We start from the raw sequence: 14,180 nt of genomic DNA on the forward strand, positions 1-14,180 counted from the left end.
TCTTACTCTTGTTCATTTGAAAGTTTCCTCTTCTTGTTATTCACCAGAATTCTGCCCTTCCTTCTCTTTTCACTCCACATATTTTCCCTACATCAGCTTCTACGTGCCCGTGGCTTTTTCTATCACCCACGGTGGTGGCACCCCACCTTCCACTCTCTCTTGCATGGATTTTTTTAAATGGTTGGCTAACTGGTCTCTGCTGTGAGTCTCCATTTGACATCCCTCCATTTTCCAAACCTATCCTACATATTGCTGCCAAAGTTGTCTAACCGAGGATGTGGTTCTCTTCAAAATCACCTTCAGACTGTCTTAAACCAGACCTGCAGGCTCCACTGAGAGCTGACTCAGTAGGTTTGGGGTAGGGCTCAAAATTTTCCGTTTCTAACAAGTTCCCGGTTAGATGATGCCGATGCTGCTGGTGGATAACTCTTTCAGAACCCTTGACCTGAGAACCCGCTGGGTTATAATTTCTCAGCTTAAAATCTTTCATTAGCTGTCTTCCGCCTACAAAAAGTTCCCAGACCTATCTGCTTAAAAATCACCTGTGTGCACCACATTGCCAGCAATGGGATGTGTTACAACAGCAGATGCCAAGAGTTAAGCTAATGTTTTTCTCTAAAGTACATCTGAAATAGAAAAATCTTTAATATATACCATGTGTAAACAAAATTGCACTTGATTTTACTTTTCAAAATGATCTGAATTACACTGTAACAGTTTCTTTCTCTCCCTTGCTCTTTTTTAATTATTGGTAAAACCAGAATTTTGTTCTACATAGAAAGTTCATGGCATTTTTTAATATGAGGAATTTTAACAAAATCTTTAAAAAATTACGTGTGAAAGGTGTGTATTATTGGGCTTCACCCTCAAGATGTTGCCTTAGAAAGTCTGATGCCGTATCCAAGGATCACCCCTTTGAGAACCTACAATCTACAAACCCCTTAATGTGGAATGCAAGTCCTTCTCTATTCCTTGCCTACCTCTCCCGCATTATTGAACTCGTTATTTAAAAACCAAGTGCAAACTCATGCCTCGACTTTTTGTATATCCTGCTCTCACTGCATGAACCCCACCTTCCTCACCCATGTGGCAATCATCTAGTCCTCCCCCAAAATGCACCATGTTACTGCTGCAAAAAAGCCTTCCAAAGAGGCTGCTCACCCTCTTTTCTGCCTCTCCTCTGTATCTTGCATATATTTCCTTTACTGAACACCTTTGTGTTACAATTATTGACTTGTTTGCCTTCTATTAAACTCTTAACATCACTCTCTTTGGCACCCACAGTGTCTGGCATAGATACTCAGTAAACAGAAATGGGTGGTGAGGTGGTGGTGACTGATAGGGAGCGGAGGGAAGGAAGCTTAGGGAATACAATATGGAACCAGAGTAAACAGAATATTGAAGAACATTTTCACCATGCTCATGCCTTGAATGACCCACCTCTGACACATTTACCCACCTTAAGCCACCCAGATAACTAAAACTGGTCAAGCATCTTTTCCTTTCCCTGTATCCCAAGTTCACCCAATTGATCCTTTTTTTTCCAACACACCATTTACTTTCCCAACATATAAACAATTACCTTAAAAAAAGGGGGCCTTCTTTAATGGGCATGTACCTCCTCCTATCACTAAGCAAGATGGTATTCTTTCACATGATCTGTAAATCACAGGTCACACAGGTAACTGGTAATTTTTCTCTCCCTATCAGAATGTGATACCTACAAAGGACAGCTGAAATGAGCCAGAGCATGATGAACTGAAGGGTTTAATTTTTCTTTCTTACATTCTTTCATTTGTTTAGTCAACCTGGCATCTGGTTCTCCTGTGCTGCTCCTTTAGGATATGGCCAAGACAGGTCAAACTAGAAGGGGGAATGCTGTCAGCTTACAAGACTAGTCTATGATCTCTAATCAGTTCATCTGGGCTACTTTTCAATGAAAGAGCCAACTTGGGACTGTTTTGATGAGACATCCTTATGTGCAGGCCACCCATTTTGCTTTTAGCTGTCAAGTAATCTCATCAAAATGTTTGTCAAAAGAAGCATATCTTTAAGATTCTAAGGAAAGATGACAGCTTTCCCACCCTCTCCCACCCCAAGAACCACCATAGTTAGGCTGAACCACTTCACATAAAAATACAATACACTGGTTATCTTACTATTTCCCCAATATGCCAAAATTGTTCCCACCTCAGGGCACTGCCCTTGCTGTTACTATAACATGGAATTCTCCCCAAAGCTACTTACATGGCTCAGTCTTGCTTCTGGTCTTTGCTCAAAAATCATCTCAGAGATGCCTTCTAGCAATGCTATTCATTATACTTCCTATTTTCTTGCCCTGATTTATCTTCTCTTGACCACACTACTACCAGGAGACATTATAAATTTGTTTATGGCACCATTTACATCTGTACCCCCTAATCCCCATATTGTAAACTATGAGGGTAGGGTTTTGCAGTTCTTATTCACAAGACTATGTCCTCCAATGCCTAATATAGTGCCTAGTGGTCAATAAAGATTTTTTTGTTTTGTTTTCTTGTTAAACCTCACCTAAGGGTATTTTTCCCATTGCTTTTCAGAGAGAGTGGAAGGGAGGGGGAGACACAGAGAGAGAAAAACATCAATGTGAGAGAGACACATCAATTGGTTGCCTCCTGCTCACCCAGGATCAAGCCTGCAACCTAGATATGTGCCCTTGGCTGGAATCGAACCTGGGACCCTTCAGTCCATGAGCCAACACTCTATCCACTGAACCAAATCAGCAAAGGCAATACATATTTTTTGGAATGGCCAAATAGACTCAGACTGAATGCCAAATAGTTTTACTTTAAAAAAAAAAAAGTATATGAGGCAAAATATTTAAGGCAAAAATTATTGATTTAAACATAGCAGTCACCGTGGGTAGCTGTATACACACCTACTACTCACAATGCTGCCTTTGCTAAAACCTGCTGGGAATTCTGCAAGAATTGTTTTCAGAGCAAGTTGATGAATTACATGATTGATCTTCTTACTACATATTGTGTTTCACCAGCTTCACAAAGTAAAAAAACCCAACCGAGAACAGAAATATAAGAATATACTGAGGCTCTCAGACAAGGCCTCAGAAGTTTGGATGATTGGTGACATCAGTTGACTAAGTATATTACATCTCAAGAACATGGACTGAAAAGGGTTAATGCTCACAAACATGAATATTCCGGGTGTGAAATTAAACACACACATTTTGGGCACAGACCAAATTATTAGAGGACAAAAAAGTAATTTCTTAGAATTTACTTCCACTCATAACTTCAAACATGCCACCGTGCATGGGCTGCTGCTAAACTGTGTCTATGACTATTTAGCAGAGGACTTGCCCATTCTCCCAGGTACCTAATGTTTTCAACCTGCCCACACTCCAGCCCACATGGCACGTGCACTCATGTTCTCCCACTGATCTGGCCAGTCTTAAAGACTTTCTGTCTTAAAAAGTATTATTTCAAATAGCTAAAAACAAAAAGATAATCTTAGAGGCAAAAGAAATAAAAGAACAGGGAAGACGACAGCAATATCCTGAGATTTAGGACAGTAGCTTATTCAAAAGTATATTTAAATGGTATAGGGCAGAAGAGATCACTGAGTTTCTACCTCCGAAATGCTTCCTCCCGGTAGGCAACAAAGAGAATCCCACTCAGGACTATGTACAACCTACTCTTTCCCCCGCACATTCTAACTCTATTAGCCAACTGAAGAAAGAATGGGTGTTGGCAGGCAACTCCACTGATCTCCCTTTCTGTAGCAATAAGGCCGACTGAAGACTAACGATAACTAGAAGGATTGAAAGAAAAGTGAACACTGCAAAGTATGATGTCAAGAGATATATGACATGTGTTCATAAATGAATGCGTTATTCTGAAGCCATACAAACAAATCAATTTCTTTACTGGAGAGGCACACCTCTCAGATGTATATTATTCAAATGTACTAACACATGAAAGATCACATCACCTTGTTTATGGATACATTTAATATCCCTTACCCTTCCCACTTTCGAAACATAATAGTATACAAAATATAAAATATCTTAAATATTTATAAAAATCGCAAGAAAAAAAATAGAACGTATGAAAAATATTTTTATCTGAGTTCTCCCTCATTGTTGAGAGGCAGCTTAGTTTGCCTTCAGTTCATAACTGTTGAGTGGATAGGAGTATGCCCTGCCTAATACGATTCTGTCCCGGAGAAGCTTAAATAGAACATAGTAGTTGCAGAAGAGGATGAGAGCCATGGAAAGCGTGTGGTTCCACTTCTCCGACCGCAGTAAGGAATAGAGCTGGTAGAAGACGACACTGCCCTCAATGAGGATAAGCAGATTCAACAGCCTTAATGGACGATGAAACAGGAACTGTAAGGAAATTTAAAAAGAAAATGTTATTTCATAGAGATAGACTATAATTGTTCTCACTTTTCCTAAAATAATCTCATATTTATAGGTTCCTCTATGCCATAAAAATGGATCTGCTTACTAAGTGTCAGCCAGGCTATTTCTTATGGTAGAGACCCAAACCTTTTCCTTTTTGCTCAAAATTTATTGATGAAATAAATTTTATTTCAATACCCCTGAGATACAAAGAGGGATTATACCTAAAAGAACTCTGCCTCTGAAGATTTTTCTTAGATTATATTTTAGGTATATATTTTGAGATAACCAAAAGTATATTTAGTATATAGGAGCTAGATAAAGGACCAAATGGGAAATATTTTAGACTTAGCAAGTCAAGAGGCAAAAAACTGAGGATATTATGTAGGTACTTATATAACCATTTAAGACATAACCATTTAAAATTCAATGTGAGTTTGTGGGCTAGTCCAAGACAAATTGAAATATCAATACAATATTTTATTAATTTATCTTTAAGATTTTTTTTACCCACCATGGTCACTGACTCAAATCCTCTACACCACTTATTTCTAGTGTTTTGTTTTGTTTTTCTGGATATCAAGAAGAAGAATGCAGAAACACAGGACAATGAGGAAGAAAGGAAAAATTAGTCATAAATAGAGTTTGGCTAAAAACAGGGCTCAATTTTTTCACTTCAACCAAATTCTTCACTCTAAGAGACTAAATCCTGGTTTACTTATAAAAATGCATTAATGAATAGAAACACAGAAGTTACAGGTAGCAAATTGCTATATGGTAGTATATCACATCTAAAAGAACTAATTTAGATCTCAAATCTGAGAATCAAGCCAAATTATCATGATAGCTCTAAAAGATAGCCAGCTTCTCAGGGTCCTTTGGAAGAAAGAAAATGTTTAACCTGGGTTTTTTACATGATATCCAGAAGTATCCTGTATAAAAATTGGCTCAGAATTAATATTCTTAATGGACTCAGTCAATTTCAGATTGTATGGCAATTATAACAATTATAATTAAATGTGCTAATAAGCTATAAACTGAATGAGTAAAAAAGGTGAGTACAGGCTTTAAATTTTAACAGCTATAGGTCACAGGGACATTTTAAATGAGTTTTCTCAAATGTCAGTGTGCCTGAGAATCATTTCCAAACATGTAAATGCTGCAAATTCCCGGGATCCTTCAGAGATTCTGACTCAGAAGGCTGAGGCTGCAGCCTCCGTCACTGGTTTTAAAGGGTGAGCCAGGTGACATATGCAAGTGGCCCAAGGACCACTTTGAGAAGCACTGATTTACCTGTTTGGTCATGCACAATCAGTAATAAATTAACATTCCTAAAACTCCTTTGGATTCCATCCAATTCTCCAGCTGTCCAGTGCTAGCAAGGAAAATACTTATTTTCAATCAGAAAATTCTAATACAACATCTGGTTACTGTAGGTTTCCAGGGGACAGCGAGGGCCAACAGAATTAATGGCCTCTGGGATTCAGCTGGCTGAATTAAATACTCTGCACAGAAACCAAATGCTTATGCAGTGTGACTTAAGTCCACTCCTCCATCGTAAGGCAATCCCACAGGAGGTCAGGAGATGCTTATAGTTTCCTCACTCAAGGGTCTTTCACCTTCCGCATGCTCCTCCCAACCTCCACCCTGCCCCACCCTTCCTGGTATTTACAAACATCCTGCCCTGATTCAAGTCTACATATTTAATTGCAAGACCCTTAGTAGCAAACACCTGCAGAACTAGAAAGGTCATGTACCCTCACAAGAAGCATAGTAGGAAGGGAGAAAAGAATACAGGTATCTCAAAACAATGGTCTCCAATTATTTTTTAGAATATGATCTCCATTTAAAGGTAATGCACTGCACTATGGGCATTTTTATTAAGAACGGTCCCTGCATGCACCTTCTTTCCCCATTCTCATTGGTCATCTGGCCTTTCTCAGATAAGTAAACACTTCTGTCCCCTAGAGCCAGAATTTCTGGAAAACTGAAAGATCAAGAACATAACCCAAGGCATAAATTCAAATGGAAGAGAAGCTGTGTTTAGTGGATGTCTATTGCTTTTTCCTTTTTAACTTTTAAGCCTTTTTCCCTTTTAATGCAGAAAAAAGTTAGGCTTCAGATCATGGCATTTGTCTGACTTTCCAAAGGGAAGTCAAGGTATTTTAAGGAGATGATACATATCACAGATAAAAAAACAAAAACAGAAAAACAAAACCCATCCCATTACATTACTATATTAAATATTGCTTAAGGATACACAGATACAATATAATAAGGATACCATTAAATCAAACTATTACAAATAAAAATTATAAGATGAAAAAGGCAAGTCTTAAGTAACTGTCTACTCATATCAAGTAATACTACTAGACTCAACAAATTCTAATGTAACTAGGGAAACAAGTTGAAGCTGGGATAATGGTATTTGACCTTGAAGCTGCCTTTCAGAAGACAGTTCCAAAGGACAATGGCCATTATTATAGAAGCAATAATTACCATGTACTAATTCCCTAGTATGTGCTACACACACACAGGCCTCCTAAACTTACCCCTAAGCTTATGTTTGAAAAGAAATAAGCGGTACTTGCATAAAAGCGGGCATGGGATACATCGGAAGGCACTGCCACGTTGTAGGGCCCCATGGCTCTATATAAGCATCTGCTATGTCGCACCAGCACCCCTTGAGGCCATATTGTGTTTTCTGACCAACTAAGGGAGAAAGAAATGCAATGTTAGCATACTGGCAATTACAGATAAGGTAGTGTCTGGCAAGCCAGCTATACGTCTATGGAAGAAATTAAGTATTTCAGGCTTCATCTGCCTGAATTCTGAAAAAACAGTTTCCCATGGTCAAACTGGAAGGAGTTAAAAAGGATTTGTTATTATAACTTCATTGCTACACAGCAGAGAGAAGCTGCAAAGTGATACAGCTTGCTCAGTGGCAAAGGACTAAGAGGCTTAGGAGACAAGCAAAAATAAATGTGTAAGTAAGGCATCTAAGAGCCAGAAAATCAAATGTAAGCAAGTGGATTGTCATCTGAATCCCATGTGAGCAGAGTCTACTGGTGGAAATGCTAGAGGGAACAAACAAGACGAGAAAGTGGATGGCTATAACAGGAGTGGAGAAATTAACAGGTTGTCAAGTTAGCATGACATGTACTGCAGAATTATAACCCAAAGAGCTACATAGAAAATCAGTTTATCACATACTTGGAACACTTCACATATGCAAGAAGCTAGATAGAAGAACACAGAGACACACAAGGTATAGGCACAGACTTCTCTTGTTACTGCTTTCTTGGTTTATTTTTATAGAGGTTTCTCTAGGAAAAAGAAATTATGGAAGAAGCTTCATTCTTTCCAGCACCAATGTAATGGAGTTGGGGTGGGGATGGGAATTTTCAGGTTAAGCTTTTTAAAAAAAACTAAGTTAATTCATGTCTTCCTGATTTTGGAAAAGTTAGTTTCCTAAGAGAAGAACTGGGACAGCATTTTAGATATGTTAAAAAAAATTCTAGCACCCTGAAGCTTTCCCAGTTCAGAAAATGTTCCGTCAGCCTTGCTCACACTTACCAGCATTAAAGTGACGATACACCTCATGGCCATGTGCCATCAGGAGCCTGAAGATGTACAGTACTAGTACTGTGGATTGTATTTTCAATTTTTATTGAAATTTGTCCTTTGCCCACAGTCGGGTTTCTCTCAGCCTGGCCCAATCTCTTTCAGTTCCTGGGCTTGAAGGCCTGTGCTAATCTGTATCAGACATCAAGGCAGATAATTGAAGGGAGGACTGTGAAGGGGGGAGGGGAAGGGAAGGTCACCTCAATCTGTCCCACTTAATTAGGGAAGAATTTCTAGGTGATGAAATTGTGAAATGTTCAAATTATAAAAAGGGAGGAAGATGAAGATGGTCCAGATCTGAGAGAAAGGCATGATGAAGGCTCATTAGTGAGAGAAAAAAAGGGTTATAAAGTTAGCCATTTTGGGTCAGAGGAACCATGCAGAGAAATGACTGACAAGGGGACACAATGAAAAGAATACTCAGAGAGAAATCAATTGGAGGCAGTTTTCATTAAATACTGGAAAAGTAGGGAAATATTCATCAGCAAGTTTGGAAAGAAAAAAATTAATTAAAAGTACAGAAAAAATACAAACTTGCATTTATTAGAAAGAAAAGATGAGAGAAGGAAATTCCAGCTACCTAAGCGTGAGATGATTAGCTAGCACCTGTTTAGCTGTGGCAATGAAGATGAAAAGATGATCTTATAGTCTTTTAAAGAGAATTAAAAATATATCATGACTCTGAATTTGGGCAAAGGGTTAAGACTGAAAGAAAACTCCAAGATTATAGCTTGGGAAACAAATTAGACACTCTAGAGTGATTGGGCAGTTCAAAGGTAGGAGGCATTTAAGAAGGGACTAAGGATGGTGGTGGAAATGAGTTAATGTCCCCTGTGCTCAGTTTAGAGTGATGACAAGCATCCATGTAGACAAAAACTAAAAATTAAATGTTCAAAGCCAAGAACAAGAATGACATACAAAGCAAATAAACATGACCAGCAGCATGTAGAAAGGTGTTATATGGTTTTACCCTCTGGCCTACTCACATGTGCTGTGGAGCATTGCTGTAGGACCCATGTTCAAGCTTCTGCCACTTGCCCAGATGAGCAGCTGATTTATGTAGCAAATCGCAGTATTTGGATGGCAGCAGCTGTGTGGTAAGCATGACAAAAGCATTGATCCATACCATAATGAGGTGCTCGCACGACCAGCGCATGTCATAGTACTGGGTACTCTGGAAGAGATTAGAAGAGAGAGAAATGACCCATGTACCAGTGAACGAGAAGGCAGAGATGGGTGTGTGTACATATGCCCTGCAGACAAATGCCACACTGAGTCACACATGCACTGGTTGTCTGCTGTCCGTGCAGAAAGTTCAAGAGCAGGCTCCTCCAAAATCCTTCAACCTGACTTTCTGACTGTGTGAGTTAGGGCTGGGAGGGAGAGGCAATTGTATCTTAAGTGCTTCCTTTCTGGAAGAAGTGAGAGCTCTCTGAGAATGACCACTCCGGCTGCAGATGTGCTTCTCAACAAGTGAAGGAAAGGCACTAAAATGTGCCAAAGGATTTTGGGCCCAGTGACATCCAGACCATTTTTCTTTTCTACTGAAGTAAATTGAAGTTTAGATAGAGGTTAGATTAAAATCAAAGAAACTCCTGATAACCATGTTAAGATCAATCACAGTAGGCTAAATTTTATTGAACCTTGGTCCTCTTTTAAACTACTATATACTAATACTATTATAAGTACAAGTTTTATTCTCCCGGGAAACTGAAAGGAAAAAAACTTTAAAAAAAGGGGGGGGAGGGGAAGAAAAAAAGAAGGGGCCACCACGGGTGCATCACATATATGGAAATACCTATCCGCCAACCAGGAGCGGTATTAGTGCACTCCAGATGCAGCCGAACTCCACCATCCAGGCTGCCAAGGGGGAGACAGAGAAAAGGGGGATTAAATAAGAAATACCCAGTTTATGTCATTCACACACAAATCGAGGAAGCACATATAACCACTTACCTTCACAAAACACAGGGGGAGAAATGCAACATAGTAGGCACTGAAGAGGGAGTTGAAGAGAACTTCCTTGATTCTGTGGTTGAAATCTGCTTTCAGACATTCTACTTCATTGCGAATGAGGTCTGGAGATAAAGGGCAGCTGTGGGTGGGGATGGGTGTGGCATTATTAAATTGTTCTTTGAGAGACTCCAGCAATAAGGAGAGGAAGTCTTTGGATTTGGCCAAGCCACCCACAGTTGAGGCACTTTCCTCTACTGCCTGGTGTTGAACCACGTAGTTATAGTCTGTGAGAAGAAGATGAGCTCTACTATCTTGGTGGAAACAGCAGAGAGGAACATAAACACCAAACCTGCAGAAAAAGGTGAACATGAAAATAAGGCCACAGATGCCACCTCACATAGATCTCATAACTATGTTAGTAAAACAGTCATGATCCACCAGAGTGAACATAATATATCGGGAATTTTGCTGATGAAAAATTCATTATTTGGGAAGCTCTTTAACTCATTTCTTCCCACAAAGGCAATGTATATTCATTGTAGATAAAAGAAAACTACAGAAAATCAGAATGACAAAATATTAATCACCTAAAAATAATCATTTTTATAATTAGGTGCACAGACTTTTTACTTTTTTCTATGTTTAGCATCATACAGTATGAACTTTTATATCCTGCTGTTTTAACTTTGGGTGTATTGAGCATTTTCTGTCATTAAGTACTTTTCTGTAACAATTTTTAAAGACACTATAGTATTTTCATAGAATTGTACTATAATTTATCCATTTCTCTCTTTCTGGAAACCTACGCTGTTTCTTATTTCCCACTACCATAAATATCAATGGGATAAGCACTTTCCTACACAGATCTTTGTGTACATCTGGTAATTTTCAAATAGCTTGCCCTTCACATAGTTTTCTTTCCTACTCAGGAGTTCCCTGCCTCTGCACTACATCACCCACCCACTCCCACAGGCACTCCTAATTCCCCTTGCCAGGTTATTTTTCTCCATAGAACTTACCACTCCATATATTTTACATGTTTATTATTTGGTGGGTTTTTTTCCCCTTTCGTCTATATTTCTTTCACTACAATGTAAACTCCATGAACCAGAGATTTTAGTCTGCTTAATCCACTGCTGTATCCTTGATGCCTAGAGTTGTGGCTGAATCATACTAGGCACTCAGTAACTATTTGATAAAATAATTTAAAAATTCCACAAGTATGATAAATTTCTACAAGCAGAATTACTTGGTTAAAGAACTGAATCTTTTTCATAACTTCTTATAGGTATTCCAAAGTTTGGTTCCTTTAAAATTTTTTTAAAATACGTCCCTAAGTCCTTATTAAGTAACCAGAGGCCTGGTACATGGAATTCATGCACAGGTAGGGTCCCTAGGCCTGGTCAGCGATCAGGGCCAATCAGGTTCCCCAGTTCCGAGCTGAGTTGTCTAATTACCTAAACAGACAGCCAGTCAATCCTACATGTGACTAATACTAGCTAGTGCTAGCCATTTTGATAATGGTAATCCTATTAAACTTGAACAAAGTATTCCTTGATATACTCATAATTAGCCTTTCAAATCAGATATAGTTAATCTTCTAACCCAGTGGTTCTCAACCTGTGGGTCACGACCCCTTTGGCGGTCAAACGACCCTTCCACAGGGGTCGCCTAAGACCATCCTGCATATCAGATATTTACATTACGATTCATAACAGTAGCAACATTACAGTTATGAAGTAGCAACGAAAATAATTTTATGGTTGGGTCACAACATGAGGAACTGTTCTAACAAAGGGCCAGAAGGTTGAGAACCACTGTTCTAACCGATTCAACCAGCTGTTGTTGGTAAATACAAAAATTATCTGTTTTCAACTCAAAGCACCTACAATGTTAATCTAGACATATAGAAACAGATTTATAATTGTTTACACAATATGATTAGACCTACTCACAGTACAATACAAAGCCCCTTCTTGCCATCCTTGCCCGCACAATCTGATTATGCCTTGATTTTATACTATGTGACTACCCATATAAATTCATGCTTACACTTAAGACCCATAAATGGTATAAAGCAATGATTCTTAAACTTGAACAAGTATCAGAATAATCTGGAGGTCATGTTAAAAGACAAATTGCTTGGCCTACTTTCTAGAGCAGTGATTCTCAACCTTCCTAATGTTGCGACCCTTTAATACAGTTCCTCATGTTGTGGTGACCCCCAACCATAAAATTATTTTCGTTGCTACTTCATAACTATAATTTTGCTACTGTTATGAATCGTAATGTAAATATCTGATATGCAGGATGTATTTTCATTGTTAAAAATTGAACATAATTAAAGCATAGTGATTAATCACAAAAACAATATGTAATTATATATGGTCTTAGGCGACCCCTGTGAAAGGGTCATTCGACCCCCAAAGGGGTCGCAACCCACAGGTTGAGAACCACTGTTCTAGAGTTTCTGTTTCAGTAGATTTGGGGTAGATTCTGAGAATTTCTATTTCTAGCAAACTTCCAGGAGATGTTGATGTTGCTGTTCTAGGAACCACACTTTGAACTACTGAATACAGAGAATGTAATGGTTAACAAGGGCTCTGGAATAAAAAAGACCTGAGACTTTCTCACTAACTGTCTGACCAGGGGTAAGTTTTTAAATCTCTTAATCTGTCTTTACCTTTGGCAAAGACTGCTAATTGTCTGCCAACAGCTACTGTTCTCCCGTTCTTTATAGCAACAGAATTTTTAGTTGAGATACACCTGACTTACTAAAGATAGCAGGAGCCTTAGACACCATGGAGCTGCCACAGCTATCCAAGATCACTTACACACATACTGTACAGCAGAGAGGAACAGATTTCTAACCTTTTAAAGCTAGTGATATTTTGAATCTGTTACAGCAGACTTAATACACTACCTCCTGAGTTACTGTGATGTTTTCATGAGGTGATATTTATAAACACTTACCCTAGCATTTAGCATATAAAAAGAGCTCAATAAATGTTTGCTATCTACTAATATCCAATGAAGAAAGTATTAGCTAGTATTATGCAAAGTAGTTAGTTTAATAAGCATAATAAGATACCATTATACACCCTTCATAAAGGCAAAAATTTAAAAAAACAGAAAACATCAATGTTGACAAAAATGTGGAGCAACCAGAACTCTTACTAGTAAAAATTGGTAGGAGGATAAAATGATACAACTTCTTTGAGAAAAGGTCTGGTAGGTTCTTATAAAACTTAATATAATCTTATCTTATGGCCTAGCAATGCCACACCTAGAAATTTCTCCCAAGAGAATGAAAATATATCTTTAGAAAAAAGACTTGTATAAGAATGTGCATAACAGTTTTATTTTTAATAAGAATCCCAAACTGGAAACAACCCAGGTATCCAAAAATAGGAAAATAAACAAATTGTGGTATATTCACACAATGAAATATTACTGACACATAAAATCACATGGATGAATCTGAAAAACAATATGCTGAGTAAAAGATACCTTACACAAAAGTGTACATACTGTATGATTCCTTTTATATGAAATTCAGAACAGGCAAACTAATCTATAGTAGAAATAAATCAAAACAATGGATGCCTCTGAGAACCAGGGGGTAGGGCTTGATTGGAATAAAGGAACCTTCAGAGTAATGATGTTCTATATTGGGATAGTAGTTTGAATTACACAGGTATTTATTTGTTTATAAAAATATGTTTTATTGTTTTTTTACAGAGAGGAAGGGAGAGGGATAGAGAGTTAGAAACATGGATGAGAGAGAAACATCGATCAGCTGCCTCCTGCACACCCCCTACTGGGGATGTGCCCATAGCCAAGGTACATGCCCTTGACCGGAATCGAACCAGGGACCTGTCAGTCCGCAGGCCAACACTCTATCCACTGAGCCAAACCAGTTAGGGCTACACAGGTATTTATTAAAGCTCGTAAATGTACATAAGATTTGTGAATTTTATTGTATTTGAATTCTACTTAAAAAAAAAAAAAGACTGTAACCAAATATCAAACTCTAGTTATTGATATGCATATGCTGACATTTTGTTTTATAATAAGATGTTGGTCAAAAAAAGTACCTAAGTTTATAGGGCTTCAATATGGCATACATTGTAACATGAACCCCAAGTTCAAAGTAATTTGACCAAAATGGTAAGACTGCTTTAGCCAGTTTATTCAA

At 38.2% G+C, this 14,180-nt stretch overlaps 1 protein-coding gene across 4 annotated transcripts in view; it reads right to left on the reverse strand.

Annotated features, from left to right (window-relative positions):
* Positions 1–3,907: 3,907 nt before the first annotated feature.
* The window catches only part of TMEM39A (transmembrane protein 39A), a 33,196-nt gene continuing 22,923 nt past the window's right edge, over positions 3,908–14,180 (reverse strand). For all 4 annotated transcript variants that reach the window (XM_023755757.1, XM_006090907.3, XM_006090906.3 and 1 more), the window contains 4 exons: positions 9,983–10,331; positions 9,013–9,200; positions 6,994–7,114; positions 3,908–4,387 (listed from right to left, as the gene is read on the reverse strand). In XM_023755757.1, the coding sequence (XP_023611525.1) occupies positions 4,154–4,387; positions 6,994–7,114; positions 9,013–9,200; positions 9,983–10,331 (892 nt within the window). In that variant the 3' untranslated portion in view covers positions 3,908–4,153. The remainder of the gene's footprint in view (positions 4,388–6,993; positions 7,115–9,012; positions 9,201–9,982; positions 10,332–14,180) is intronic.

Source organism: Myotis lucifugus, unplaced genomic scaffold, assembly GCF_000147115.1.
Source record: "Myotis lucifugus unplaced genomic scaffold, Myoluc2.0 scaffold_84, whole genome shotgun sequence".
Classification (NCBI taxonomy): Eukaryota; Metazoa; Chordata; class Mammalia; order Chiroptera; family Vespertilionidae; genus Myotis; species Myotis lucifugus.